The sequence below is a fragment of the Pogoniulus pusillus genome, chromosome 4, assembly GCF_015220805.1.
Source record: "Pogoniulus pusillus isolate bPogPus1 chromosome 4, bPogPus1.pri, whole genome shotgun sequence".
Taxonomy (NCBI): Eukaryota; Metazoa; Chordata; class Aves; order Piciformes; family Lybiidae; genus Pogoniulus; species Pogoniulus pusillus.
Window position 1 is genome coordinate 6,330,186 of NC_087267.1, and position 24,863 is coordinate 6,355,048.

The window sequence follows — 24,863 nt, forward strand, 5'->3', positions numbered from 1 at the left end:
CATTTTTTGAAAGAACCTACCGATTTTCAGGTGGTTAGGGGAAAATAATGAGTCTAAACTGGTAGAATGTGTAACTTTGTCCAGCAGAGAACTCTGTCAAAAGCTTGTGTCATTTGATGGAAATTAGCACTTCTTAATAATTTTTTGTCTCATTCCATTTTCCCTTTGTGAGCCTTTGAAAGTCAATTGCTACGTTTCACATCTACTAAATCAGAAATGAAAGTCTATTGTTGTCTTATTGTAACTGTTCTAATTATTACATAAAAAAGAACAAAATACACAAAAAGGGAAGCTATAATTATTGCCTTTCTCCGAGTGAGAGGAGCCCTGAAAGAGGTCTTAAAAAGTCAGACCACTTACTTTTGATACATGCTTGTTTACTAGATATTTAAGTGTGGATCTCAGCCACATTTTGTCAGCCTTGGCAGGCAAATGTTGCTGTGTGCGTTCTGACTCATTACTAAAGCACAAAGTTGAATTTCTGTTAAAATGAACCATTTTCTCTTAATGGTTGTGAATAGCTACATGTAGATTCAACTTCTATTACTTGGGTGCTCCACAGTGAAGTATTCTCAGTAGGCTGTACTTCTGTAAACGTGTAGTGAATAAATGGTAACAGTGGGGAAAAAGTACAAAGTAGACAAAGAAGAAGGACACAAATTAAGTATGGAAGCAGAAGAATGGGAGCACATAGTGTAGTCAGGAGGAGGAAGTAAAACATAAAATTATGAAAGGAATAGAATAGTGCTAGAAATGAAGGGAAAAGCAGTATTTTTTGTGAAGTACAGGTTGTGCTGCATTTTGCCCATAATCTTGTTTTTGAACTCTGATTTCTTCTATTTCACCATAGTATTAGCCATACAATAATAATACAGTATAGTATGTTAATGTAGAGTATATAGAATCATACAATGGTATGGGTTGGAAGGGACCTTAAAGTTCATCTAGTTTCAACCTCTCTGCAATGGGCAGGATACCTCCCTCTAGACCAGGTTGTTCAGGGCTGTGTCCAGCCTGGTCTTGAACACCTTCAGGGAGGGGGTTTCCACAGTTTCCCTGGGCAACCTGCTCCAGTGTTTCAGCATCCTCACTGTAAAAAAGATTAAGTTTTTCCTATTACCCAGTCTAAGTCTATCACCTTCCAGCATCAATCCATTCCCTCTCATCCTATCACTACAAGCCCTTGTAAAGTCCCTCCTCAGCTTTCTTCTAGGCCCCCTTCAGATTCTGGAAGGCTGCTATAAGGTCTTCCTAGAGCCTTCTCTACTCCAGGCTGAACAGCTCTTGCTCCTGCAGTATATCCTCATAGGGGAGGTGCTCCATCCCTCTGATCATCTTTGTGGTCCTCCTCTGGACCTGTTCTAACAGTTCAGTGTCTTTGTATTGGAGGCCCCAGAACTGGATGCAGAAAAAACTACTATTCAGTGAGTGAATGCTGCCAGCTAATTGCTGTGTGCCTGCAGCAAGAGGCCTCTTCTTGTTTACTAGCCACTTTCTCTTAGGAAAGCTTTTTCTTTTGGATGCATTACTTTGTGTCAGCAGCACACTCTTCTTAATAATCTGTGCTTGTATTTCAGCATAATGCTGCTGTTTGAGGCATTAATCTTTCTGCCTGCTTCTTTTTTACTACTCAGCAGCCTTTCCTCTTCTAGGAGAGCACTGTTCTCTAAATGATTCCATCAAATACTGAGCATGTACCTGTCCCCTGCTATCCAGCTGTATGCTCTTAGGAAAATAGGGCATAATATTCAGGAAACTGCAAATAGCAGTCATCAGCTACAGTCAGTTGCTCCAGTTTTGCCTATGATGTAACATTTCCCTTAGTGGCCATCTTCAGTACCACCTTTAAAAAGTTTTGAAAAAATGAACAGTTGTTGTGTTGAATATTTGTACATTCCCCTGGGATATAGTGTTATAGGGACACTTGCAAAGGAAAAATAAAAGGAAAGCCCTTGAAATATGAGGTAGGAGAGCCCTGCAGAGGGCCCTGGGCAGGCTGGATAGGTGGGCAGAGGCCAATGGGATGAGATTTAACAAGTGTAGGTTTCTGCACTTTGGCCACAACAACCCCAAGCAGCACTACAGGCTGGGGACTGAGTGGCTGGAAAGCAGCCAGGAGGAAAGGGACCTGGGGGCACTGGTAGATACTAGGCTGAAGATGAGCCAGCAGTGTGCCCAGGTGGCCAAGAGAGCCGATGGCATCCTGGCCTGCATCAGGAACAGTGTGGCCAGTAGGATGAGGGAGGTTATTCTTCCCCTGTACTCAGCACTGGTCAGGCCACACCTTGAGTGCTGTGTCCAGTTCTGGGCCCCTCAATTCAAGAGAGATGTTGAGGTGCTGGAAGGTGTCCAGAGAAGGGCAACAAAGCTGGTGAGGGGCCTGGAACACAAAGCCTATGAGGAGAGGCTGAGGGAGCTGAGGTTGTTTAGCCTGGAGAAGAGGAGGCTCAGGGGGGACCTCATTGCTGTCTACAACTACCTGAAGGGAGGTTGTAGCCAGGTGGGGGGTGGCCTCTTCTCCCAGACAACCAGCAATAGAACAAGGGGACACAGTCTCAAGTTGTGCCGGGGAAAGTACAGGCTGGGTGTTAGGAGGAAGTTCTTGCCAGAGAGAGTGATTGGCATTGGAATGGGCTGCCCAGGGAGGTGGTGGAGGCATCGTCCCTGGAGGTGTTCAAGAAAAGCCTGGATGAGGCACTTAGTGCCATGGTCTAGTTGACTGGATAGGGCTGGGGGATAGGTTGGACTGGATGATCTTGGAGGTCTCTTCCAACCTGGTTGATTCTATGATTCTATGAGCAAAGGAGATATAGATATATGATTTTAATGCCCCTTGGTTTCAGGTGATACTGTTTGTGCATCACATTAGCTCTGATTATTTGGGTGAGTCTTAAATATATTGAAGGAATTTTTGAAGAAAGGAGAGCAGCAAACAAAGACAATCTCATAGAATGATTAAATTTCTTATAAACATGAAATGTTCTGAATCCTTCTATCACTATACGATATCAAGAGTGCATCTTACAATTTTAAGATGCATTGCAGCACACGAAAGAAACTCTTTCAGATCTCTGCTATCTTTTTTCTCTTTGATTTGGTTCCAATGTGATGAAGTCCTTCCTATCTATGAAAATCCAATTATAGCTGTTGCAGGAATTAATCTTGGCAATAGCTTTCAAATTTTGTTCCTATTATAAATATGATATTCTTTGGACTCTTTGACTTTTTGCTTCCAGTTTTGCACGTATTGCACAGTCTATCTGCTTATGTGAAACTTAAAAGGCAGAAAAAAAAGAGAATTCCTTCGTTACATTAGCAGCAGTAAAATCTGTGAACATAAATAAAAGTCAGTTTTCATAAGCAGACATTAATGGGATTTTTTACATTTCAGCTTGTCTGGTCCCAGTTAAACAGCCTCCTGTAAGCAGGACAATCATTGTGATTTTAGAAAATCTGGAGAGGACTTCTTTGTCTGAATTACTGGGAGATTTCCTGGCACCTCTTGAGAATCGGAGTATGGAAAATCCTTGCACTATTCAAAGAGGTATTTAAAGAATTTGGAATGGAGAAATGGTTTTGCTATAGTGCTGATGTGCTCTACAAGACAAACAGGGAACAGGAGAAAAATATCATCTCTTTTATTTTTTTTTTTATTGCTAACAATTGTTCTTAATCAAATATGGCATGATTTAAGGATGACTTTTGGTGCATTTCTTTCTTATCATGGCTCTGCTTTTTTTTGGGGGTTTTATATGAGATCCTGTTAAAGTATTTAAGTAAAATGTTTCATGGTTTATTTTTAGCAAATGGAGTTTCTGGTGCTTTTTACTTTCATGAGAACTGCTTTTTACTGGGGACAATTGCAAAATGTCATCTTCATGGCTCTGACCTGCTGGTGCAACAACATTTCCGTTGGGTTCAACTTAGGTGGGATGGAGAGCCAATGCATGGCTTGCTTCAAAGATTTTTAAGAAGGAAAGTTATAAACAAGGTAAGAGCTTGAATCAGCTCCCACAAGATTGGCTGTGAAATATTTGCAATATGTCAAAAGCTGAGCAGATAACTAAGCTGTTTTGGGGGAAAAAAACACTAATTTCTGGGAAGATCCAGATTGTGTAGTTGTAAATGTTGTGCTTGGCCTCATAGAGGAAGGTGTCTGGCTATGGCTAAGTAGCACAAACACACAGGCTGGCTGCAAATAATATCACTGTATCACAGTATCACCAAGGTTGGAAGAGACCTCATAGATCATCAAGTCCAATCCTTTACCACAGAGCTCAAGGCTAGACCATGGCACCAAGTGCCACGTCCAATCCTGCCTTGAACAGCTCCAGGGACGGCGACTCCACCACCTCCCCAGGCAGCCCATTCCAGTGTCCAATGACTCTCTCAGTGAAGAACTTTCTCCTCACCTCAAGCCTAAATTTCCCCTGGCATAGCTTGAGGCTGTGTCCTCTCGTTCTGGTGCTGGCCAGAGAGAAGAGAGCAACCTTATCCTGGCTACAACCACCCTTCAGGTAGTTGTAGACAGCAATGAGGTCTCCCCTGAGCCTCCTCTTCTCCAGGCTAACCAATCCCAGCTCCCTCAGCCTCTCCTCGTAGGGCTGTGCTCAAGGCCTCTCACCAGCCTCGTCGCCCTTCTCTGGACACACTCAAGCATCTCAATGTCCCTCCTAAACTGGGGGGCCCAGAACTGAACACAGTACTCAAGGTGAAGTCTAACCAGTGCAGAGTACAGGGGCAGAATGACCTCCCTGCTCCTGCTGGCCACACCATTCCTGATGCAGGCCAGGATGCCACTGGCTCTCTTGGCCACCTGGGCACACTGCTGGCTCATGTTCAGGCGGGTATCAATCAGCACCCCCAGATCCCTCTCTGTCTGGCTGCTCTCCAGCCACTCCGACCCCAGCCTGTAGCTCTGCATGGGGTTGTTGTGGCCAAAGTGCAGCACCCTGCACTTGGAGCTATTGAACCCCATCCCACCTTGTTTTTGTTGTCTGCTGTATGAAAACTTGCTTAGGTAATTTTTTTCATATTCTCTGTAAGAATGATAGTTTGTATCTGTTCAGCAAATTTAAAACCCCTTTCTTGAGGAATTTATTCTAATAATTTTCAAATCAAAGACAGAAAGAGGGGTAAAGAGTCATAGAATCAGCCAGGTTGGAGGAGACCTCCAAGATCATCCAGTCCAACCTATTACCCAGCCCTATCCAATCAACTAGACCATGGCACTGAGTGCCTCAGCCAGGCTTTTCTTGATATATCGGTAGGGAAGTTGTTTTGAGCTAGTAAACCTGCTGAACTTGGAACGGAAGTCCAAAAGAGAAGAAAGATGGGAAGTCTACTTGAACATGAATAAATAAATGAAAGATGGGAAATGAAAAGAAGGATGTGGGCAAAACCAGAATTGTGGAATTTTGACAGTTACTTGGAAGAAAACCATTCTAATGTGATAGCAGCTACTGCAGACAGTCAGGCAGTGTTAGACTTTGGAAGGGGAAGTTTAATCAAAACAGCTGCAAAGGAAAATAATCTTGGCAGCAGAGTTTTGAACAAGCTTAAAAAGGGAGATTGTTCTAGGAATAGAAGAAGCTGTCTGTAGTAGAGAATTCTGGTTTGGGATAACAGACCCACTGTCATTTCTGAGTGTTCAGCTGTATGTAACTTCATTATCCCTGGGGACGTCATCTCCTGTGCCCTGTGCCACATTTCACATCTGCAAAAGATTAATGACTCAAACAGATACCCCCCAAAAATGCATGGCAGCCAAGCCTTTCAGTTATGATAATGAGGAAATTTAGAAATATTCTAAAGTATTTCTTTAATAGCAAGAACAGGAATATAGAATATAAAGTAATGTGAAATATATCAATGAAACTTTTAATGTATTATTTGTCTTAGTTTATTTTTTTTCAAGTGCATAGTTATTTCACAGAACAAAGAATCACTTAGGTTGGAAGAGACTTCTAACATCATCAAGTCCGACCATCAGCATAACACTGTCAGGTCTACCACTAAACTGTGTCCCTAAGCATCACATCTACACCTCTTTTAAATACCCCTAGTGATGGTGCTTCATAATAACGTTTGAGCAGTTTGTGACTGTTCCTATTTTATGTAATAGTAATATACCCAATTAAAATAAACACAAGCCTTCTTGTGCTTTCAAGGGAAGTGTTTGCAGCAGAGCTCTTACCTCAAACATCTCTCTCTGCAGTTCAGAGGCAAAGTACCTCCTCCATGTGATCCTGTGTGCAAGATCATAGACTGGATCCTGGCTGTTTGGCACCAGCTGAACTCTTGCTTATCACGTCTAGGAGCGCCTGAAGCACTTATGGGGCCTAAACATTTCTTCTCCTGTCCTGTGGTACCAGGGCATGGCCAAGCAACAGTGAAGTAAGATTTCTGTTTCCTGTTTGAGGCTGCACAGTGCCAATGAGATACTTATTATAAATGTAGTAGTTGCATTTCTCCTCAAACTGATCTAACTCAGCAACCTTGAAAGTATTTTAGTTTTAACCTTTTGTTTGATATTTCATTACTAGAGGGGCGACTTTGAAAGCCACAGTGAGAACTGAGTGTGTGACATTGGTTGAAAGTCAGTTTTGTTGTGATCTTTCAGTTATTTTCTGACACAGAAGTTGCAAAATATTACTTAACTGGAATGGCTGATACTGTGCAAATTTCTCAAGGTTTTGTTCTTAATTTGAAGACATCACTGTGAAGAAAGCAGTTCTTTTTTCTTTCTTTCCAGTCAACCAGACCATGGCACTAAGTGCCTCATCCAGTCTTTTCTAGAACACCTCCAGGGATGGCTCCTCCATCACCTCCCTGGTCAGCCCATTCCAATGCCAATCACACTCTCTGGGAAGAACTTCCTCCTAACATCCAGCCTATACCTCCCCCAGAACAACTTGAGACTGCGTCCCCTCCTTCTGTTGCTGGTTGCCTGGGAGAAGAAACTGACTCCCTCCTGGCTACAGCCTCCCTTCAGGTAGTTGTAGAGAGCAATGAGGTCACCCCTGAGCCTCCTCTTCTCTAGGCTGCACAACCCCAGCTCCTTCAGCCTCTCCTCATAGGGCTTGTGTTCCAGGCCTTTCTATGGACATATTCCAGTACCTCAACATCTCTCTTGAATTGAGTGGCCCAGAACCGGACACAGTACTCAAGGTGTGGCCTGACCAGTGCTGAGTACAGGGGCAGAATAACCTCCCTTGTCCTACTGGCCACACTGTTCCTGATACAGGCCAGGATGCCATTGGCGCTCCTGGCTACCTGGGCACACTGCTGGCTCATCTTCAGCTACTATCTACCCCCAGGTCCCTTTCCTCCTGGCTGCTTTCCAGCCACTCAGTCCCCAGCCTGTAGTGCTGCTTGGGGTTGTTGTGGCCAAAGTGTAGAACCCTGCACTTAGCCTAGTTAAATCTCATCCCATTGGCCTCTGCCCACCCATCCAGCCTGTCAAGGTCCATTTGCAGGGCTCTCCTACCCTCCAACAGATCAACACAGTTCATTACTAAACAGACCAAAAAGAATTCTGAGTTTAAAAAGTTCCTAATATATGAAGAAGTATATGAAGACAATTTGGAGACTGATTTCTCACTTTTTTTAATATGTTACATTTTTACATCACATTATTTACATTTTACATTACCTTCATGGTTAAGTAGGGAGCTGCTGAACAAAATCAAGTGGAAGAAGAAAGTCCACAGATTATGGAAAGAGGGACTGGCTACCTGGGAGGAGTATAAGATGGTTGCCAGAGGATGTAGGGAGTCTACTAGAAAGGCTAAGGCCTCCTTGGAATTCAATCTTGCAAGGCAGGCCAAAGACAACAGAAAGGCCTTCTTCAAATATACTGCAGGCAAGTCCAACACTGGAGGCAATATAGGCCTACTGCTGAATGGGGTGGGTGCCTTGGTGATGGAAGATGAGGATAAGGCAGAGTTGCCAAATGTCTTCTTTGTCTCCGTCTGTACTCAGGAGCCCCACACCCTTGGGGCCAGAGAGGAAGACAGAGTTAAGGAGGAGGCTTCTTTGGTTGATGGGGACTGGGTTAGGGAGGACCAGGTTAGAGAACAGTTAAGTAAACAGAACAACCATAAGTCCCTGGGTCCTGATGGCATGCACTCATGAGTGCTGACAGAGCTGGTGGAGGCCATTGCCAGACCACTCTCCATCAGCTTTGATAAGTCATCGTGGACAGGAGAGGTGCCTGGGGATTGGAGGAGCACAAACATCACTCCAGTCTTCAAAAAGGTAGCTATAGACCAGTCAGCCTCACCTCCATTCCTGGAAAGATAATGGAGTGGCTTATCCTCAGTGCTGTGCTTCGCCGTATCAAGAACAGGAAGGTCACTGGGAGCAGTCAGCATGGTTTTACAAAGGGGAACTCATGTTTGACCAACCTGACAACCTTCTATGAGGACATAACTAGGTGGATAGATAGTGGAAGAGTGATAGATGTGCTTCACCTTGATTTCAGTAAAGCATTTGGCACTGTCTCCCACAGCCTTCTCATAGATACACTGAGGAGGTGTGGTCTGGGTGATGGAGTAGTGAGGTGAATTGGGAACTGGTTAAAGGAAAGAAGTCAGAGAGTTGTCAATGGGACATAGTCTAGCTGGAGGCTTGTAACTAGTGGAGTTCCTCAGGGGTCAGTACTGGGATCAGTATTATTCAATGAATTAATTAATGAGCTGGATGAGAGCATGGAGTGCTCTGTCAGGAAGTTTGCTGACGACACCAAGCTGGGCAGAGTGGCTGACACACCAGAGAGTTGTGCTGCTATTCAGAGAGACTTAGACAGGCTGGAGAGTTGGGCAGGGAGAAATGTAATGAAGTTCAACAGGGGCGAGTGTAGAGTCGTGCACCTGGGAAAGAACGATCCCATGTATCAGTATAGGTTGGGGATGGACCTGCTGGAGAGCAGTGAAGGGGAGAGGGACTTGGGAGTCCTGGTGGATGGAATGATGGTCATGAGCCAGCAGTGTGCTCTTGTGGCCAGGAAAGCCAGTGCCATTCTGGGGTGTATTAGAAGGGCTGTGGTTAGTAGCTCGAGGGAGGTTCTTCCCCTCTCCTCTGCCCTGATGAGGCCTCATCTGGAGGATTGTGTCCAGTCCTGGGTCCCCCCAGTTCAAGGACAGGGAGCTGCTTGAGAGAGTCCAGCACAGAGCCACAAAAATTATTAGGGAAATTGAACATCTTCCTTATGAGGACACACTGAGGGAGATGGGGCTTCTTAGCTTGGAGAGGAGAAGACTAAGGGGTGACTTCATCAATGTTTATGTAGGGGATGAGCACCACCAGCCTCTTCTCAGTGATGCCTGATGACAGGACTAGGGGCAGTGGGTGGAAGTTGAGGCATAGGAGATTCCATGTGAACCTGAGGAGGAATTTTTTCAGTGAGGGTGACAGAGCACTGGAACAGGCTGCCCAGGGAGGTTGTGGAGTCTCCTTCTCTGAAGATATTCAAGAACCATCTGGATACCTTCCAGTGTGGTCTGCCCTAGGTGATCCTGCTCTGGCAGGGGGGCTGGACCAGATGATCTTTCAAAGTCCCTTCTAGCCCCTGACATTCTATGCTTCTGTGATTCTTAAGCACACATACAATTTCACAGATGTATTAGCTTAGTAAATGAGGCAGATGTATACACTTAGCTATACAGAGGGTTAGATGCCAAATTATATAAAACAATGATGAAAATTTTATCTTTTCTTGCTTACAGTTGCATGAACAACTGCTCACATTGTAGCTTCTCTGCAGATGCTGGCAACTGATGCAAGAAATAGTTAGAGACTTGTAAAATATATTCATTTCATGCTAAGATGTTACTTGGCTATATTAGATAAGGAGACCCTACTTAAGATTCAAACGTATTCAGAATTCAAATAACACTGGTTTCTGGAGATAGGATGTTACTTTTCTCACCCTGCTTCACAGCATTCTGCTTAATTGCCACTTCTGTTTCCTCTCAGCCTTCTCATTCATACGGGTTTCTGCTGACTCTTCTTCCAGGGCCCTTTGCTTAGCATGTGCATTGGCTTTCTCATCTTTAGTTCTGTCTGCAAATCTTGATACCTTTTGCTTTACATTTTTCTTTTTTTTCTTTGCCCTCTTCAAAATTCAGAAGTGTCCAGTGGGCTGGGGCTCTAGAAGGAAGGGGGGGCCCAAGAGAGCTGGTTAATATTCAAACATTACCTCCTCCAAGCTCAAGAAAAATATATTATTCCCTAGGGAAAAAAAACTCAAGGGAGGAAGGAGACCTGCATGGATAAGCAAGGGACTCCTGGAAAAAATCAAAAAGGAAAATAATGTTTAATGTATGGAATCATAGAATCAACCAGGTTGGAAGAGACCTCCAAGATCATCCAGGCCAACCTATCCCCCAGCCCTAGCCAGTCAACTAGACCATGGCACTAAGTGCCTCATCCAGTCTTTTCTTGAACACCTCCAGGGACGGTGCCTCCACCACCTCCCTGGGCAGCCCATTCCAATGCCAATCACTCTTTCTGTGAAGAGCTTCCTCCTAACATCCAGAAGAAAGCCAATGTCACTCCAGTGTTCAAAAAAGGCAAGAAGGAAGACCCAGGCAACTACAGACCAGTCAGTGTCACCTCCATCCCTGTAAAGATGATGGTGCAGCTCATTCTGGAGGCCATCTCTAACCACATGGAAGAAAAGAGGGTTATAAGGAGTAGCTAACATGGATTTACCAAGGGGAGATCTTGCTTAACTAAACTGAGAGCCTTCTATGAAACCATGGCCAAATGGGTAGGCAAAGGAAGAGCAGTAGATGTCATATACCTTGACTTCAGTAAGGCTTTTGATGCCATCTCCCATAATGTCCTCATAGAAAAGCTCAAGAAATGTGGCATGGATGATCAGTCTTTGACATGGATTGAAAACTGACTCAACAAGAGAGTTAAGAGGGTGATCTGTGGCACAGTTGTGGCCACTGGTGTCCCCTAGGGATCAGTACTGGGCCCATTTTTGTTCAGTATCTTCATCAGTGACCTGAGTGAGGGGATTGAGTATACCCTGTTAGGCTGGGCTGTCATCCCACAAGATCTGGACAGGTTGGAGAGCTGGGTGAAGGCAAACCTCATGAAGTTCAATAAGGACTGTGCAGGGTCCTGCATCAGGGAGGAGTAACAACAGGCACCAGTACAGGCTAGGAGTTGCCCTACTGAAAAGCAGTTCCACGGAGAAAGGCCTTGGAGTCCTAGTGGACAGCAAGTTCTCCATGGGACAGCAATGTTCCCTTGTGGCCAAGAGGGCCAATGCCTGAGGTGCATCAGGAGAAGTGTGTCCAGCAGGTCTAGGGAAGTTCTTCTCCCTCTCCACTCTGCTCTAGTGAGACCACACCTAGAATACTGTGTCAAATTTCAGGGTCCCCAGTTCAACAGAGACAGGGACCTGCTGGAAAGAGGCCAGCAAAGAGCCGTGAGGATGACTGGAGAACTTGAGCATCTTCCCTATGAAGAGAGGCTCAAGAGACCTGTGATTGCTTAGCCTTGAGAAGAGAAAATTGAGAGGAGATCTGATCAATCTGTACAAATATCTGAGGGGTGGGTGTCAAGTGGAGAGGCCAATCTCTTTCCAGTGGTGCACAGTAATAAGACAAGGAACAATGGATACAAAAATGAACATAGAAGGTTTCACCTCAACATGAGGAGAAACTTATTTACAGTGAGGGTGACAGAGCAGGCTGCCCAGAGAGGTTGTAGAGTCTCCTTCTCTGGAGACTTTCAAAACCTGCCTGGATGCACTCCTGTGCAGACTACCCTAGGTGATCCTGCTTTGGCAGGGGAGTTAGAGTTGAAGATTTCTGGAGGTCCCTTCCAACCTCTAACATTCTGTGATTCCCTTTGTATTTTTTTTCCCTGAAAAGACAGACTACCTAATATCCAGAGTAATTCTCAAAGTCTAAATGTGGATATGCATTGACTTGAAATGTTATAGTTGCTGTGAAACAATATATATATATACACCATGTGTCTATCTCATATTTCCCTCTTGAATCATGACCTCTGAAATGTCTTAATCATTTATTTATTGCAATGGCATTAGTAGAGGACTGAAGCTGTTTATAGATCACTTAATTCTGCATTTCTGAATTTGGATTTCTCCTAAATATAACTTTGACTGGTGTGATGGTTTGGGAGTTACCTGCCCTCCCCCCCAATGAATTCACCCAGACTCAACTCAGCCAGCTGGAAGTTAAGGAATGAAGCTTTATATTCACAGCTTAGCACAAAAGCCAAGCAGATAGTTACAATATATTACAAATATTTACAGCTATATACAGAAACATACAAGTTAAAAGTAATACAGAAACAGAATACACCTTCCCAGAAGTCAGAGTCCTCAGGAGGGCTTCCCAATCCCCCTCCCACCTTCTTTCCACCCCCCACTCTTATCCCAGAATCTGCCTTAGGTGCAAGGTGAGTTGGGAGGATTGGCAAGGGAGGTTAGAAGCAGAAGAATTAGTTGGGTTACACAGATCCAGCTAGAATCCAGGGAGACACACAGACACCAACAGTAGAAGCAGAACAATTAGTTGGGTTACAGAGATCCAGTTAGAATCCAGGGAGACACACAGACACCAACAGACTCTGACAAACAGAGTTTGTGCTCTTGTTTTTATGTATCTCAGCAAACCTGTGAGTGAAGTAGACATCATGATTGTTTTCTTTTCACAGCCTACAATCTATTTTTTCTCATTAAAATCTTCCAGTTTCTCATTGAAATCTTCAAACCAGCACAACTGCACTCACAATGCTTTATTTGGAGCACAACCTCAAAATGTCTTTTATAGTAGCAGTATGCCATCTGACTCCTCATTTTAAGGTAGTTTTTATCCACTAATAAAAAATTTAACAGCACAGCTCCAGTGAGCACTTACTGGATGTTTTAAGTTTAGCAGTAGGATGGCTAACAATGTGCTCATAGAACTAGCAATAAATAGCTTTAATTGGCAATTCACTGGTTGCTGTTACTTCATCTAATTAATCACTCATGGCCTTTTGCCCCTCCTCTCCACTGTGCTATTCTGCTGGGGTTTTGCATTTATTAAATCATTACTGAGTCAGTTAGATCCATTGAGACAGCAGACAGCCATCTTTTTGTTCTGGGCTGTTAGCACAAGGCAAGTGGTAAGCGCAGGAAGCTGGGAAGGGAAAAGAAGGTGTGACAAGGAATTGTTCCCTGCTGTTACTGTTTCATATCTCTTCTCATGTTTTGTAGAGTGAACAAATAAGGAAAATTTTAGCTACGTGTTTTTTATTGGTTCTGATCTAGGGAATGAAAGATGATGTTCCAACAGGAAATAATTCCACTTCTTAGCTCTTTTCAGGGCCAGGGGGATTCTGCATCTTTCCTAGGTATCAGCTGTATCAAGAACTGGGGACTGGATCAAGATGAGCACAAACTTAAGACTAGACTGAAACACTAAGCTGGAATTTTATTTAAAGAGGGTGGCATTCTATGATTCTAGTGTTAGCTGCAATATGTGGCTGCCTTTAATGAGCCACAAATAAGGAGACATAGGAAAGCTCTGTGCTGAATACAGAAAGGCACATTGCAGACAGGCATGGTTTCTAAATTATCCCACTTCATATGCTTGATTTTGAAATCAAACTGGCCAATAGGCACTAGCACCATTCTGGACAATGAATTCAAAGCTTTGTGCCTCCTTTGCCCGTGCAGGCACGGTGAGGGCAGCACAGGACACCTGACATGTGGTGCTAAGCCCCCTAGCCCACAAGGGCTCATCTACTCGCTCCTGGACCCCAGCATGACAGGAGAAGAGCTAGGGTTAAACTTGCCTGACAGGATTTATGCCCTACCCAGACAACCAGGCAATCTGGAAAATCCACAGCATCCTAGAAAGTGTCCTCCATAGATCAAACAGACAACAGGAGAGTGAGAAGGTGGCAGTTTTACAAAAGAAAGATCTTGTAAATTGAACAAGTTTGGAAATGGAAGAGTGCTGGACAGGGTGCAACAGTAACTGAATACCTATTTTTTACCACACTGGCAGCATAGAGACTATGAATAAGCACCTGCCATCATGGAAACTTCTCTATTTACTGGCAAAGGTGAAGTGAGCTTCTTTTTTGTGTATATCTATATATAAGAACATGAGTCTCTAGGGGACATTCTATCTTTTAGCCCTAAAATGAAAAGGATGTTTTACAGTTCTTATCTGAAGGAGGAAAAGCATCAAATGGCAAACAGTTTGAAAAGCAATGTGAAGAAAATGAATTCAAATAACTTAATGTAAAAGAAACAAACTTGAAATCAATTCCATTCTGAACCAGGGAACAACAGGAAGACCAAAAGATACCTGCTTACTGAAAATGCAAAATCTTACATGTTACCCAAAGTATAGAATCTGTAGTAATTGTCTCTGAAGTTAAGGGACTGTTTGTGTGCCAACAGGTGGATGTCCAAGTTATGGAATGCTGTGATAGCTCCCAGAGTTCAAGAAGCAATACTCTCCAGAGCCTCTGTGAAAAGACCACCTGTGCCAGGACAAGCAACATCAAAAAAAAGCCCTAGCCAAGGTCAACAGGCTGTTGTTAAAGCTGCTCTCAGTATCTTGCTAAATAAAGCTGTTTTGCATGGCTGCCCTCTACCCAGAGCAGGTAAGAGTGAACAATCTGAAAGGCAAGTAGTTTAACAGTAACAAAGTGAGACTTTTAACTGTTTTGTTCCTTCTGTGAGACTTCCACAGAACTGTGGTTACAATGAGAGAAATGTGGTTGAAAGCATAACAGTCACTAAACTGAGCAGTCATACAAGCTAGCCAGAAAAGCACCATTTGCAACAGTACCTTCATAACACTCTTCCACTTCTGTTTCAGAGCTAGATAACTATATAGCAGATTTTAAGGGAGGAAATTTCCCTTTGTCTGTTGTTTCGAGCTACAAAAATTGCAGTAAGAAAAGAGGTGAGAATGCTTCTTGGAGAAAAGTGAGCACAAGTCCTCGAAAAAAGTCAGCCCATTTATCCTCCCAGGCATGGAATAAGCAGGAGACCAATCCCGAAGGTAAAACTTTCTGTTTTCAGTTCTGAACGAAGGTGTCAGTGGTCAAGATGCATAGATTATTCATCTAATTTTTCTTCTGCATCAGTTTTCACTTAAATGAAACTCATCTTTATCAGTAAAAAATTGTTTACTTTTTTAACCCAAACTTACCTCTTTGTGACTGTGAGGTATCTTAATTAGTTTTTTGCTTTTTTTGTTCTAATACTCTTCATGTTGTCTGATAATGAGGCAGGCTTTGGCTCAGAGAGTGGAAACTGAGCAGTAGTTCCACTTCATATTGCATGGAATAATGTTACAGTATCACAGTATCACCAAGGTTGGAAGAGACCTCACAGATCATCAAGTCCAACCCTTTACCACAGAGCTCAAGGCTAGACCATGGCACCAAGTGCCACGTCCAATCCTGCCTTGAACAGCTCCAGGGACGGCGACTCCACCACCTCCCCAGGCAGCCCATTCCAGAGTCCAATGACTCTCTCAGTGAAGAACTTTCTCCTCACCTCGAGCCGAAATTTCCCCTGGCATAGCTTGAGGCTGTGTCCTCTTGTTCTGGTGCTGGCCACCTGAGAGAAGAGGCCAATCCCCACCTGGCTACAATGTCCTCTCAGGTAGTTGTAGCCAGCAATGAGGTCTCCCCTGAGCCTCTTCTTCTCCAGGCTAACCAATCCCAGCTCCCTCAGCCTCTCCTCGTAGGGCTGTGCTCAAGGCCTCTCCCCAGCCTCGTCGCCCTTCTCTGGACACAATCAAGCATCTCAATGTCCCTCCTAAACTGGGGGTCCCAGAACTGAACACAGTACTCAAGGTGTGGTCTAACCAGTGCAGAGAACAGGGGCAGAATGACCTCCCTGCTCCTGCTGACCACACCATTCCTGTTCTGTTATTCTTTTCTTCAACAGTGGAACGAGAGTAAGCTTCATTATTAGATTGGCGTTCCTTAGTTCCGCCCCTAACTACCTTTTCACTTGTGGTTTTTACAAGTACTTTATAGCTGCTCTTCAATAATTTCTGTTATCTAAATCCAAGTTTGGAAAAAAAAGAGTAGTGCAAGATTTTTGTTTGATTTTCACTTTAATTGCAAAACCAAAAAAAGGTGGAAAATTATGAGTAGTCAAAGCTTTGTAAAGTTGTTTGATAAAGAAGAGTTTAGGTGACTGGGACTATGAGTGTGAATAAACGTGAAAGTTCTGTTGGTAATGGACACTTTTGAAATGTCTTTTCACCTCAAGACCGTAAGGGAGTTTACTGCATAGGGGTAGCATCTGGACATGTGCAGAGGCAAGATATCAGGCAAAGAATGGGGGCCACGAAAATTATCAGGGGGTTGGAGCCCCTTTGCTACGAGGACAGGCTGAGGGAGCTGGGATTGGTCTAGCCTGGAGAAGAGGAGGCTCTGGGGACACCTAATAGTGGCCTTCCAGTACCTGAAAGGGGCCTAAAAGAGGGATGGAGAGAGACTTTACAAAGGCCTGTAGTGATAGGTTGAGGACCAATGGCTTCAAACTAGAGAAGAGCATATATAGAGTAGATGTTAGGAATGGGTTCTTTACTGTGAGGGTGGTGGAACACTAGAACAAGTTGCCCAGGGAGGCGGTTAGGGCTCCATCCCTGCAGATATTCAGAGTGAGGCTCAACAGGGCTCTGGGCAGCTTGATCTAGTTGAGGATGCCCCTGCTTGCTGCAGAGGGGTTTGGAGGGACTTTCAGAGGTCCCTTCCAAGCCAGACCATTCTATGATTCTGATGTCATCATTCTAGAAGGACACATCTGGCTAGAATGAAAATTTAGGAATACTGTAACTGAATACAATATTGCACAGAAAAACTTCTAGAGGTCAAAATCGAAGTATTTATTTTGTTTTCAGAGAATGAAGGTAACTCCTTAAGAAAGAGTTAGGAAGGGATTTAGAGAGAAAGGTGCTTACACACAGACTTTAGAAACAGTGAGATACTAGCCTCAATTACCTCATATATAAAAGAAGGAAATACTTGATGCTTGATCATGAATCCTGAAAATTATTTAGCATTGCTTTGTAATGTTAAATTGAGCTGTTCATCTCTTCAGCTCTTGGTCTGAAGGAAGTCTGCTTCTCCTGAACCACAGCTCTGATGTCCTGGTTTTGCTTGCTAGTCCTCTGTTTGCACGGTGAAGTTAACCTAATACCACAAAGGGGATTTAAGGAATCAAATGATGATAACCTGAACTTGGATGCATGATACTCTTATCTTCTGCATCCTGAGAATGTTCTTGGAGACCAGTTAATATTTGTGATTAGAAGTAAAAAACTGAATGGTGAATTTAATTTTAGTAGCCCTCCCAGAAGACTATTCAGAACCAAATATTTACCCAAGTAAGGGTGAATTGTATTACAGTACTTAAGGAAACTTAAATCTTTTCCTGTTGACAAGTGATTTCTCTTTGAGAGAACCAGTAAAAGTTGTTCAAGTACCTTACACAGAAGCCTCTTGTTTAGTCTTCCACAAAAACATGCACAAATCATGCCCAGTTTGCCATTTTAGCATTTCCTAATGCTACTCTGAAGAGCTTCAAAGTATCTATTCTGATCTTTGTCAGACTCTTGATATAATTAGCCAGTAAAAGGAAATAGATTTTGCCTGTTTATTGCAGATTTTAGAATAAAAAATCAACACACGTGGCAATACACTGATAAATCAATTCCTCTTCTGTGCAGGTATTAAATCTAGGACTACGTTGCAACCAAACTGTAAGAAAAGAGCTTCTCTCACCACAAAGTAAGTTTTAATTTCTGGTGAAAAGTGAACAATAAAGATGATAAAGTCATGTTGTAAAGCAGCGCATTGTAATGAATAGACAAAGAGTTTGAATTTGGTAGCGTTTTGGTCTTATCTAGAGGATTGCTTTGAGTCCTTTTTCATTTCCAAGAGAAAATAAAATGTATCTCCACTTCAAGTTTGGAATGCATTTCTGTACTTCAAACGTGTCTTTTTATGGAACAGAATAGTGTATGACTTAAGAATATTATGTAAGAGTTGTTCTGCCATGAAAAACCAGCCGTATGGTTCTCTCAACTAGCATTACATTCTAAAAACTCCTCTGGCTCTTTTAGCTTGCTGAACGGCAAATCTAAATGGGGTAGTGCATGCACTTCAGTCAAAGTGATACAGTACACGAATTACAGTACATGAATTAGCCAGAGGGAACTGCATTTGAGTCTGTACTTCACTCTGAAACCTTGGCTCTGCCATAGTCACAGACACAAAAAACACAGGCTATTTCTCTTTGCTGCCTGCCACAGGGGTTTATTAAGTGTGTGGGAAAAGGAGAGAAGAGTAAACTGATGGCTCCGTCTTAAAATGAGGTAATTTTTTTTAAGATAGAAGGCAGAATAATTCTTCGTTAGAATTTCAAAATGGAGAGATGAGTTTTAATAGAACAAGAAATCTGTTGTGGTAGAATAACTACTGATAGCTTTTGCTGCCACTTCATTAGATGTTATTTTCTTTCTCTTTGTGGTAGGAAAGGAATCGCTATTTTCCAGGTGCATGTAGTATTCACTTGAAAATTCTGTATCATAGCTCAATTTTAATTGTTCTCTCTGTTTGTTTGTTGGGGTTTTTTTAACCAGATCTTCAGAGAAGGATCAATTGAGAACATTAAATATAGAGCAAAGACTGTCCCTTGGTTCTGATGATGAAGTAGATCTTGTGCAGGAACTTCAAAGTATGTGTTCCAGCAAATCCGAGCCTGATATCAGTAAGGTAAACACGAGGTTCTTAAATAATTTACATCATTACCATATGCAGTTCTTTGCTACATGTTTAGAATACATTTTTAATTTAAAAACGCTGCTTGAGCTGAAGAAAATTATTAAATGATTTGTGAATAAGCCAAAGTCAACTAATTATGCATTTGAGGGCAACTGTTCTAGTTTCATATATTATATTTTAAATTGCACCTTTGCTATTTTGTCTTGTAGGGATTTTTGCAGTGGAAGCTGAAGTTTGTAAGTTCATGAATGCTAGCAGCAGTAGCCTTTTCTGCATTATTGTTCCCCATGTATCTTTCATGCTATCATTGCTTCCACTGGGAAAAGTTTGTAGCCTTAAAGACAGAAAGATTTCCCTAACATGCACCGCACATTGGTTTGTTTGATGTAATCTCATTAGCCATCATAGAACTGGCTTAAAGTTCCTCTGCTGTGTAGGCAAAATGCAGTCTTGCACCCTCAAGCAAGAAAGAATGATTAGCCTAATTACTTTTCTTTAGCAGTAGCAGAAGATGGTGAAGGATGTTTCCATGGATCTATGCTGGAATGAGTTGTGGATGGCTATGGGAAGCCTGTTGGAGCAGAGCATGTAGCTGTGGATCTCATTAATGGTTTTCTTTTTTCTACACTTAGAACATCCTACAGCTGTAGCTATGTCTTCTTTTCTTTCTCCCTTTCCTTCTAGTGTAGTGAAATAGATGGCTGGGACAGCAGGCAGGTTCACACCAGATCAGCTGGTCTGTACCTTCTGAAACCCAGACAGTGTCAGCCATAGGCTATTATCCAGTTAGGTTATGCATTGTATTCCCAAGGATCTTCCCACACAGCAGTTCCATTAATTTAGCCTTAGAACTCAACCAAGTTTTTATTAAAAAAAAAAAACAAACTCTGCTTGGGAAGGTTTTTCAACCTATTTAATAAAATCCTTTTTATAATGTTTTGGTTTTTAAGTATGTGCAGTACTTGCATGAGTCACACGCACCAAGCTGGCAACCTAAGTCACCAGTCAGTTAGCAATCTATCCTTGAAAGAATGGGATGTGCTTAAAGAAGTAGTAACCAACTTTAAAAAATTGCTTAACAGCATGAAAAATATAATTGCCTGTTGTTGACAATTCAAGGAAACACAGATTAGATAAGGAAGGAGATAGATGTCACTGTCTTTTGTTCAGTTTCCTCACCATGGGTGGAGCCATCCATGGCTGGAATTTCTGTTACTAATTTCCTAGCTGCTTAGGAGAGCCTTAGAGAAGTAAGGGTGCTGTTATAGATTTTCCTTTGTGCAACGTAATTTCAGGCTGTCATCAAAAAAAGTGCTACTCTCTAATTAGTTTTTTCACCCAAGCCTGTTTCTGCTGCCTCTGTTACGTTTGGAACAGAACTTCAAAGCTGTGACAGTTGCAGATTTGAATCTGTCAGCTTGCCTGAGAATCAAGTACCAAGTTTTCAGTGAGGACAGAAAGTGGATCAGACTATTACCTGCTATTGAATAGTTACCAGGTCTGATGTTAAGTAGTAGGAAAGATATATGAGAGGAGAAATAGAAAAGGATTGTTTCTTCCTGTAATGTTCCTGAAGCTGGATAGAATTTAATGAGAAACTGCCCTTAAGCACTGCTGATTTGTATTGCTCTGGAAATACAGGCTTCGTCTTCCTCTGATAATAGCCAGTGTGAAATTTCTCTCTTATCTCCTACAAACACACTGAAGAGTAAAATAAAAACATTTTCATTGTCCTTCGAATATTTTTGCATTGCTCAGAAACTATATCAAAATAAAATACAGACACCAAAATTTGGCAAATGAAGCTGCTGTGATTAAACACCACCACCCCCACCCCCCCCAAAAAAAAGACAAATAACCACCACCCCATTTTTGTATCCTTTTAGATTGCAGATTCTAAGGACAAGTTGACATTCAGGAACTCCCAGAACATTCCTGCATTCTCAGCCAGTGATACTAACCCAAGTAAAACAACAGCACAAAAGGTAGGTGAAACAAGTTCTGTAGTAGGACAGGGAAGATATCTTGACTTTCTCCAAACCCTGAAGTCCTTATTAGCTTCAAAGAATTAATGTTTCAGTGCCATATTGATCACAAAAGTAAACTGCCGTGATTATTAGGAAACTTGTTAGACATACCATGTTTCTTCCACGTGTCTTAATGGAATCTAAAGATTATTAAACAGTGGATGCATTTCTTTCCACTGTCATGTTTACATAAAACCAGCTCCCCAGGCCAAATATTGCTGACATCACACTAACATTCTAAATGAGTTGCATCAGATTTTGAGAGAAATAAAAGCCTCCGGTTCAGTGTTTCCCCCTAATTCATGTCATTCAGTAAGTCTGCAAAAGTCCAACACTTGGATAAATCCTCCATGCAGCATTGCTGGTTAATGGTTTCCTTCTCTACCTTTTTCCTTGTTGTGATTTACCATAGACTCCTGTACATAACAAAAGCAGTACTGCAGGAGTTGAGATTTTAACACTAAAGAGACAAATTATTGAGAAGGGCAACATACACATCATTTTAAATTTTTTTGGGTGGAACTAAAAGTGCTTTCAAGTACATGAAGAAGAAAGAAAAAGCTGCTAAGAGATGTAAAATAGTTGGTTCAGGATAGAAACAAATTGATTAAAAATGATTAACAAGGATTAGAGAGTGATGTCTGTTGGTCTGCCAGCAAGATTTACGTGAAGAGCAATAGATGGTGATGAAAATGAACTTGTTAATATTGCTGCCTAGAGAGATGATCTGGATTCAACTGTTGTTAACAGGTGAGGTTCTAATTCTTTTTTCCTGCCAGTGGAAAGACAGGCATCTCTCATGAAAGATATATATTCATACCCATCACAAAATGGCTTAACTAACATCTTTCTATTTAACTGTAAAGGAATAGAAAATAGCAACATACCTGACTGGCCCTTCAGGTATCTAAATTTGGGCAGAGTGGATACAGTGGCTTCTTAGCAAAATTAATTTGAGAGGCTAAAATTGAATTGATAAGAAAACAGCCTGCAAGATTATGGATTAAAATGTAACCAGCATTTCAACTTCCTCTCTCAACTTATTATTTTGTCAATTATCATTTTTGTCATGATTATTTTGTTATTATTGACAGTCTTGGTGATACACCCAAAAAAAAAAAAAAGAGAGAAAAGTTAATATCTTTATTCAAGCTGTAAAGGTGATTTTTTTTTTTCTTAGCTCAGAACTACCTAACTTTCCAATTTTTACCTTTTAGCTGTGGCTGTAGGTGTCATTTCTGCACAGTAATGAAAGAAATTACATGTATTTGTAACATTCCTGGAGCTCGCTGCTTTGATAATTCATCTGGTAGGCAGAGGAAAGTGCTGATTTTTCTTGAGGTCAGGCTTTGATGCCTTCCAGAGGGCTACCAGGAGATGGTTTTGAAAGGCACCTAAGATTCAAATGTAAGGTTTTTTTTTACAATGGCAATGCAACAACCCCACTGAATATTCACAGTATCACAGTATCATCAGGGTTGGAAGAGACCTCACAGATCATCAAGTCCAACCCTTTACCACAGAGCTCAAGGCTAGACCATGGCACCAAGTGCCACGTCCAATCCTGCCTTGAACAGCTCCAGGGACGGCGACTCCACCACCTCCCCGGGCAGCCCATTCCAGTGTCCAATGACTCTCTCAGTGAAGAACTTTCTCCTCACCTCGAACCTAAATTTCCCCTGGCGCAGCCTGAAGCTGTGTCCTCTCGTTCTGGTGCTGGCCACCTGAGAGAAGAGAGCAATCTCCTCCTGGCCACAACCACCCCTCAGGTAGTTGTAGACCAAGATGTTGATGATACTTCATTTCAGGCAAATATTCACCAAGTAATAAGAAGCTGTCCCGTTAAAGAGCATAAGACTATAAATGACAAGGGATCTGCGGGGCTGGTAGGGTTGCTTGGCTGTTTTTCAAGTCAAACAGAAATAATATTTTATACAGAAAATGCTTTTTTAATTATTCACAGGATGGAATGCGTCCTCTCAGCAGCACTCGAACTGTGGAAAGCAGCAACAGTAAATCAAAGACAGAGTTGGGTGTTTCAAGAGTTAAGTCTTTTCTTCCTGTTCCTAGAAGTAAAGTCACCCAGCCTCCTCAGAATACTAAAAAAAGCAGCAGCAGTAATACAAGGCAAATAGAGGCAGACAATGACACAAAAAGAGAGATTTGGAATTTGCACAAAAAAGAACAAATAGAAAAACCTAATAAATAAACCTGCCTAGCATACAGTTTTATGTGTTCCTATAATCTCTATGGCAAAGAACCAAGTACTAAAATATGTAAATATCTTTTTTTTTAATAAACTGTTTCCCTGTAATGTAAAGTTTGTACAGGACCACAGTTTTATTTCTATGTAAATCAGCTGGAAAACATCTTGGCTTCAGCTTTAGAACTAGGCAGTTTTGCCACCTTCAGAGACATGGGGTTTTTTCCTTCTTTTATTATGAAAACTACTCATCGAAATGATCATTTTCAGGGGTACTACCACAGGATTCTGTTTGTGTATATACTGTATATAAATATATTCTATTAAGTTCATGTGTTAAACTGCATTCAGATGGGTTGCACAGTATGTACAGCAATGGCTAAAAGCTGTTGTCCATGCATTTTAAAGACGTGTTTTTATTTTCACTTTATGAAAAACTAATGGAATGTGGCAATAACTAAAAATGACTGCAGATACAGACCAATTACTTTCAGCTACAAGCCATATTAAATGCTTTGATTTCCCCATCATCTGCCTGCTGAACTGTGATTTCGTTTCTCTCAAGCTTCTCTTCATCTAAAATGTCATTAATTTCCATTTTAACTTTTATCTTTTGGGGGAAAAAAAAAAAAGAGATTGAGAAATTAGAATGCAATAAAAGTTATTTTTCTCAGACTCTTATTCTTTGATAGGATTGAAGAAAACATGAGCATTTATTAACTTAGCTTTCTTGTATACTGTAAAAAAAAAAAACTTTATATACTTCCTTAGTGTTTCAAAAGTACCCAAGAAATAATAGTGTTTTACAGAAACAAAAAGGAATTTGAGCACAAACTTAACTACAGTATAATCAGAGATATCGTAGTAGTGATGAGTTACCGTGTAATTATCAATTTCTATTATGGGTTTAAGATGTAATTGATGTGAAATGATGCTTCAGTTGCAGTTAAAATGAAGTCTTTCTCACTTTGCCCTTTACTACAGAGATAGATCATGTTCCCATGTTGGGAGGGTTTCTACAAAGAGAGTGTGTCCATAGCCTCTCCCGCAGTAGCTATGTTCATATACTTACAAGTTGTAACAACGTGGAAATGCTCGCTGCTTCGATACCTTGTCTGGTAGGCAGAGGAAAGTGCTGTTTTCTCTTGAGGTCAGGCTTTGATGCCTTTCAGTGGGCTACCAGGAGATGGTTTTGAAAGCCATGAGCCGTAACGCAGTCATGCCTATAATTTCCAAAGTAGCCATTTTTTCTCAAGATAGGTGTGGAGGGAAGGATTAGCTAACTGTTTCCTAGCACTTCACCTTTGTATGTAAAACAGTCATCCCAAACTCATGTCAATAAATCTTTTGTACTGCATATTGTCTGTCTGTCTCGTAGTTTGTGTGTGTGTTACCTCTTCAGATATGGAACATTTGAAGCTTGATTCCGTAATCATTTCTCACACAATGTATTTATTTAGCAAGTATCGCATCTCTCACTGTTGGATTAAAACTTCAATTTCTTGTGTGATAGCAACATAGAACCACATAGGGATGATTTCTCTAGAGGTTGATTTTTTAATTCTTTTTTTTTTTCACACATTAATTTTGTTGCCAAAAAATATGGGGTGCTGCTTTTCCAGCTGCTTCTGTGCAGAATGAGTCAGCTGTGAATTACCGCAGGTCAGAGCAGTGGGGCCCAGCAGTTATCGTCCCTTATATGCTGGAGGTGTTCCTTCAAAGACTGGATGAGGCACTTAGTGCCATGGTCTAGTTGACTGGATAAGGCTGGGTGCTAGGTTGGACTGGCTGATCTTGGAGGTCTCTTCCAACCTGGTTGATTCTATTCTATT

General features: G+C 41.9%; 1 protein-coding gene across 2 annotated transcripts in view; it reads left to right on the forward strand.

The window, feature by feature from the left end:
• CTTNBP2 (cortactin binding protein 2) overlaps window positions 1-24,388 on the forward strand; it is a 91,303-nt gene extending 66,915 nt beyond the window's left edge. The window contains exons 15-23 of one of the 2 annotated variants that reach the window (XM_064142066.1): window positions 3,392-3,544; window positions 3,804-3,991; window positions 6,218-6,396; window positions 14,447-14,652; window positions 14,871-15,056; window positions 17,745-17,805; window positions 18,660-18,792; window positions 20,688-20,786; window positions 22,792-24,388. In XM_064142066.1, the coding sequence (XP_063998136.1) occupies window positions 3,392-3,544; window positions 3,804-3,991; window positions 6,218-6,396; window positions 14,447-14,652; window positions 14,871-15,056; window positions 17,745-17,805; window positions 18,660-18,792; window positions 20,688-20,786; window positions 22,792-23,037 (1,451 nt within the window). In that variant the 3' untranslated portion in view covers window positions 23,038-24,388. Of the gene's footprint in view, window positions 1-3,391; window positions 3,545-3,803; window positions 3,992-6,217; window positions 6,397-14,446; window positions 14,653-14,870; window positions 15,057-17,744; window positions 17,806-18,659; window positions 18,793-20,687; window positions 20,787-22,791 lie in introns of those variants that run through there. The other variant, XM_064142067.1, reaches the window with a different exon arrangement.
• The last annotated feature ends 475 nt before the right edge of the window (window positions 24,389-24,863 follow it).